At 35.6% G+C, this 6,371-nt stretch overlaps 1 protein-coding gene across 1 annotated transcript; it reads left to right on the top strand.

Annotated features, from left to right (window-relative positions):
* The first annotated feature begins 478 nt into the window (after positions 1-478).
* Positions 479-5,878, top strand: LOC120087255 (NADP-dependent malic enzyme-like). Its single transcript, XM_039044196.1, has 20 exons — positions 479-753; positions 877-1,166; positions 2,041-2,161; positions 2,253-2,327; positions 2,568-2,719; positions 2,810-2,915; positions 3,066-3,131; positions 3,309-3,404; positions 3,520-3,591; positions 3,701-3,784; positions 3,864-3,962; positions 4,058-4,105; positions 4,215-4,268; positions 4,360-4,458; positions 4,547-4,636; positions 4,723-4,800; positions 4,897-4,971; positions 5,060-5,150; positions 5,328-5,456; positions 5,547-5,878. The coding sequence occupies exons 1-20, from the start codon at positions 724-726 to the stop codon at positions 5,633-5,635; spliced, it is 1,944 nt and encodes a 647-aa protein (XP_038900124.1). The 5' UTR covers positions 479-723; the 3' UTR covers positions 5,636-5,878.
* Positions 5,879-6,371: the final 493 nt, after the last annotated feature.

Here is a 6,371-nt window from a genome sequence, read left to right as displayed (position 1 = left end):
TTTAATATCATATCATCTAATATTAAAATTTAATTAAATTTAAAAAATTAAAAAAATTTACAAATAATAACAAAATATCATATGGACTTACATCTATTTTTATTATGATATATATAGACATAAATATTAGTCTATTATGATCTATAATAGACATTGAAATTATATTATGTTTATAATTATTTTTTCTATATTTAAAAACATCTCAAATTAAAAAAAATATATCAACAATCCATTTCGAGAAGAGAGAGAGAAAAAAAAGAAAGAAAACATTCTTAATAACTTTCCAAGCATTTTCTTATCATTCTTTTAATATAAATTTCCTTCCTGATTTGATCTGTTGATTTGAAAAATTCAGTAGGCGACCAATTATCCCAAATTTTTTAATTCAATTAAAGACCAATTAAATAAATGAATAGTAATAATAATTAAAAAAAAGCACATTTTTTGAGCTTCCTATAAGTTTCCCAATTTCCGTAGTCATCATCCTCTTTCCAGCTTAGACTAAAAAAAAAAGCAGGTAGAGAGAGAAACAGATCAGGGGGAAGAGTGAGAAAGAGAGAGAACAGATTTAGCAGCAGAAACCGGAGGAGACCTCTCTTCCTTAAGAATCTCATTCTCATTCCATTCTCCTTCCTCCTCCTGTCTCTCTCTCTCTCCCCCTCTTCACACCCTTACTTAAACAACCCCCTCATTTCTTCGTCTTTCCCACAATCACTTTTCACCATGATCTCCTTGAACAGAACCACTTTCCTGGTATTCCAATTCTAACCCATTGCTTTTATCACCTTCAAATTCATGTTTTTCTATCTGGGTTTATTTCAATTTTCCTTTTTGTTTCTCTGATTTGTTCAATGTTGCTCGCCTTTTTCTTCTCAGACCCAGATGGGTGTTTCTGGAGCTTGCTCCACTCCCTCCGGCACCGGAAGACGGCAGCCGGTGGCTCTCAAGGTGGTGTCGATGGATTCCAATGGTAGAGCCGGCGAGCGAAGCGGCAGTGTCGTTGTGGAGAACAATACTGTGAAAGAAATTGCCAAACCTCTGTCGCCGGTGGTTGAAGTGGAAACCAAATCCACCACCGGTACCTGGGCTCAGGATGTGTATGTTGAAGATTCCGCCGCCGCCACGGAGGAACAAATCATGACACCTTGGAGCGTCTCCGTTGCAAGGTGAACATCACGATCCCCATCTTTCCTATCCATCCGGGTTTTCTTTTTCTTTTTTTAGATTTCATCGTGTTGTTTATTGACCTCCTTTTTTTTTCCTTTTTTTTTTTTTTTAACCTTGTGGCATCTTAATCATGACCCTTAATTTAATTTTAAACGTTATAGGAATTAACTGATTGCAATTTGCATCATATTATATTGAGTGCGATGTTTAATATATTGGCTCTCTACTTGTGGGGGTTCTACTTTAGTATCTTTTTTTTAATATTTATCTTAATTTTATATCTTGTGTGGAGTATTGATCAGTGACGACTGAAGCTGTTATTACTGATTTGAATTTCGAGCAAATCTTGTTTTAGCCAGTGGGTTTGTTGTTATTCTAAACATGTTATAGTGATCCAGCTTGCACTTGGAAAAAGCGAGAGGATTGACATAATTTTCTCCTTCTTTGGTAAATGATACTAACCTGGAGAAGTCCATTTTTGTGTTCAACCTATAACCATTTTAATCTGTTCTGTTGTGGAAAAGAATTGGCATGTTTGGCTTTGAGACTGTTTCCTTTGATGCATAAGTTCCTCCCTTTATCTCATTTCCAATCTAGATCAATCAATTATAAACTTCTGAGTTGATTAATGTCTTTTCCATGATCCTAGTCCTTTGTTCTCGATAATTTTCTAGATTGATATGTTATTTGTTGAATTTACATTCCTTATAGTTGCTGATTTGTGATTTCCTGCTCTGACTTATTTGAACCCTGCAAATCTTTTAGAAACTTTCCAGCTAACATGTTACTGCTTTTTTGTTTCTGTTGTCTCATATATTTTAACCTTTCATAGCTAATTTTAATTTTTTGTGTTGGTATTTACTGAAACCTCAGTGGATATAATTTATTGCGAGACCCACGACACAACAAAGGGCTTGCGTTTACTGAAAAAGAAAGAGATGCCCACTACCTGCGTGGTCTTCTACCCCCGACAGTTGTTGCTCAAAATCTTCAGGTTTTCCTTCACTTGAAATACTGTTCAGTCCCAGTATAAATTTTACAATCCTAGTTTTTGATTATGAAAACCATTTGAATCTACTTTCCAGGTAAAGAAGATGTTGCACAATATTCGTCAATATCAAGTACCATTGCAGAAGTACATGGCAATGATGGATCTTCAGGTAAGCCATTGTTGATCTCATCTTTCAAGGTCTAGGATTTCTCAATGATTTTTGGTTATGATTTTTTGATTTCATGAACTTGAATACAAAGTGGCTATAATTTATGCATCATTCCTTGCAAATACATTAGTGAAACTTGTTATATGATAAATTCAACAAGTTTCACTCAATATTGATACTTTGATGACCGGATTCAGTAAATTGTGTCTTACAACTGACTTTTGCTGTACTCTTTTTCAGGAGAGGAATGAGAAGTTGTTTTACAAGCTCCTTATAGATCATGTAGAAGAATTGCTCCCAGTTGTCTATACACCAACCGTGGGTGAAGCTTGCCAGAAATATGGAAGCATCTTCAGGCAACCACAGGGTCTATACATCAGTTTGAGAGAAAAGTACGAATCATTGCAACTGTTTCAGGCTTCTCGATTGTGATGCATCTTCTTCTTGGTTTTTGTGTTGAAATGGTTGAGTTTCTTTTGCAGGGGGAAGATCCTTGAAGTCTTGCGGAATTGGCCTGAGAAGAACATTCAAGTCATTGTAGTTACTGATGGGGAGAGAATTTTGGGGCTAGGGGATCTTGGATGCCAGGTAATTCCCTTCGCATCTCTTAAGGAAACTTGTTTAAAAGTATTTCAAATGATGATCTTCATCTGAAGCTTGAGATTGGGCAGTTTTCTTCTTGTCTGTTATTAAATCTAATGATCCTAACACAGAGCAAAATCCATGTGATTGTTTCAGGGGATGGGCATACCCGTTGGAAAACTCTCTTTATATACTGCACTTGGGGGTGTTCGTCCTTCTGCAGTGAGTACCTACATGATATCTTCCTATTCCTATATAGTCTCTATTTATCTTGTTATAGAAAAGATAATAATAACAATAATTTCTACCTATCTCAACCTATGCTTGATTTCTAAAATTAACCTTGTTGCTTAATTTCATTTTCTTGTTGGTTCACTGTTAAATTTTTTGTTTTTTCAGTGCTTGCCCGTGACCATTGATGTCGGTACAAACAATGAGGAGTTGTTGAATGATGAGTTTTACATTGGGCTCAGGCAAAAGAGAGCTACTGGGCAGGTTTGTGATCCCTTCCTTCTCTCTCTCTCTCTCTCTAGCCGATGTACTGTTTGTAGTTCAATGTGACAAGTCAAATTGCATTCGAACTTAAATGGAATGATTTTTCTCAATGTAGGAATACGCTGAACTTATAGATGAATTCATGACTGCGGTCAAACAGTGTTATGGGGAGAAGCTCCTCATTCAGGTAGTTCGCTATAACTAAGCATACTTATTCTGTGTAGTTGAGCAAATGCTTTTTTTTTCCTTCCCAACTCATTCTAATATTTGTCTAATTCAATTTCCACATTTTGAAGTTTGAAGACTTTGCAAACCATAACGCATTCGACTTGCTAGCAAAATATGGCGCAACTCATCTGGTCTTTAATGATGACATTCAGGTTAAAACCCTGGACTTTCCGTTTTACTATTTGAATAATTTCAATCAACTCTACTAGAATTGTCATCGTTGAATCTCAGGGGACAGCATCAGTGGTACTTGCTGGGCTCATTTCAGCTTTAAAGGTTGTTGGCGGATCCTTAGCTGACCACAGGTTTTTATTCCTTGGTGCTGGAGAAGTAAGTCCATATTGAATCGTGTCTAGCATCTTAAAAAAGTTCCTTCTAATGTCGATTTTCTGTATTAACATTTGGTGTTGATTTGGTTGTTTCAGGCTGGTACCGGAATTGCGGAACTCATAGCCCTTGAGATATCAAAACAGGTTAAAATGAATAGTCATTTTTAGATTATAGATTTTCGTCTTACTTCTTCTGAATTCATTTATTAATCTTTATCTTAATTAACAAGAGCTAATCCTTTGTTTACTGTAGACCAATGCTCCGTTGGAAGAGATGCGGAAAAAAGTCTGGCTCGTGGATTCCAAGGTAACTTATTCATCAAGCTTGAGGAGTTGTTCATCATTCATAAAGTTTTTTGATACTTTATATCTAATTCCTTTTTTGTTTATTTCCTCAGGGGCTGATTGTAAGTTCAAGGAAGGATACTCTCCAACATTTCAAGAAACCTTGGGCTCATGAAAACAAACCTATCAAGAAACTCATTGATGCCGTTAAGGTGTCAAATCTTTCTATGTACCTCTACAATTGTATATCTATAATTTGAACCAAGTTTTTAAGTTCTTCTATTTACTGTTTCACATCAGGAAATCAAACCAACCGTCTTGATTGGAACATCAGGCGTTGGAAGAACGTTCACTAAAGAAGTTGTGGAGACTATGGCTTCAATCAATGAGGTAATTAATTCGTCTGACAGATTATTTCTTTGTCATTCAGTTTTTAAAGAGTACGTGCTGATCATGATTTGGGTAACTTGTTGTAGAAACCGATCATTCTCTCTCTTTCGAACCCTACTTCCCAATCTGAATGTACTGCTGAAGAAGCTTACAAATGGAGTCAGGTAATACAATGGTTCATATNCCAAATCCGCAAGAATATGGAAAGGGTGGAAAATGCATATTGATTTTGTTTGACATTGTTCGGATGTTGCATTCAGGGTCGTGCCATTTTTGCAAGTGGAAGCCCATTCGACCCAGTTAAATACAAGGGGAAAGTGTTTGTGCCTGGCCAGGTCCTCACATTTCAATTCAATATAGTCTAAGCTAAGCACATTGATTTGGGTGTTAATATTGTTCCTTGGTGATTTATTAACAATTCAGGCAAACAATGCGTACATCTTTCCTGGATTCGGTTTGGGGTTAATTATGTCAGGCACGATCCGTGTTCACGATGACATGCTTCTAGCAGCCTGTAAGTACTCAATAGCCTATTATGATTAAAGCACTAGGGCAGAGTAGTATATTAGAGACAGTATACTTTTCAAAGCTTGGACTATAGTCCATAGCTATGTTTAAGTTATCGTCTTTATTTATTGAGTTGGGTTCCGAACCTTCCTATCATATTGATGTACTTGTTTATTACAATCAGCGGAAGCTTTGGCATCACAAGTGTCCCAAGACGATTTCGACAAAGGACTCATCTATCCTCCATTTACCAACATCAGAAAGATTTCAGCACATATTGCTGCCAGTGTGGCTGCAAAAGCTTATGAACTTGGTGAGCCTTCAACTTCATTTCCCTTTCCCAAACCTTTCAAAGAGTTCCAATTTGCTAATCATTCTCCCATTTCAAATTCTGTCTTTATAGGTTTGGCCACTCGCCTCCCTCAACCTAAAGATCTGGTGAAATACGCTGAGAGCTGTATGTACAGTCCTAGCTATCAAAATTATCGGTAGATTAGTGTCGTTACTTTGCTGTAGCTATGTCGTATCGTTCGTTTATTTTCCGATAATGTTTCTTCCATTGTATTGTTTTCTTTTGTAATGTAAGTTATTTGGTGGCTTAGAAATCATCGATAGCTTGTATTAGTTGTGAAAAAAGGATAAAAGGGAAAAAAAAAAAAGGTGGAAAAAGAACTCTTACAGGTTTTTCATGAAATTGAATGGAAACTTGAGCTCAAAATCAGAAGTTATGATCCATGGCTTATTGTTGAAGTATATTCACAGGTTTCTTGTTAAAAAAAAAAAAAAAACAATGATTTATTATTGGAGTTTTCTGTTGAATATGAAGCACTAGGAAACAACTCTGCAGTTCTTTTTTATTTAGTTCAATCATGGCCAAGGAGAAGATCAAATCATCGACGTTAGGGATGGTAATTGATGCTTTTTGGGCAAAAATCCTACAAATCACTAAAATTATTCATTCAATGTTGTTGATATCTTATAGGATAATGATTAGGTATAATTTAGACGACACCTAATTATATACATATTCTTTTCTTACATAAAAAAATATTAAATAATATATATATATTTTTAAAAAAGATTATTTGCCACGTGTCAGAATTTTATTGGACAATCCTTTCGGATGCACCAAGATAAGTGCCACCGTTGAAGTAATTAGATTTACAGTAACTTTGTTAGTTAAAAGAGCATATTTGCAAATAATGAAAATTGTTGAGAGCAATTTAGT

Source organism: Benincasa hispida, chromosome 1 (genome assembly GCF_009727055.1).
Source record: "Benincasa hispida cultivar B227 chromosome 1, ASM972705v1, whole genome shotgun sequence".
In the NCBI taxonomy this organism is placed as follows: domain Eukaryota; kingdom Viridiplantae; phylum Streptophyta; class Magnoliopsida; order Cucurbitales; family Cucurbitaceae; genus Benincasa; species Benincasa hispida.
The sequence above is the reverse complement of the archived record's forward strand: the minus strand, read 5'-3'. Positions and strand labels throughout refer to the sequence as shown.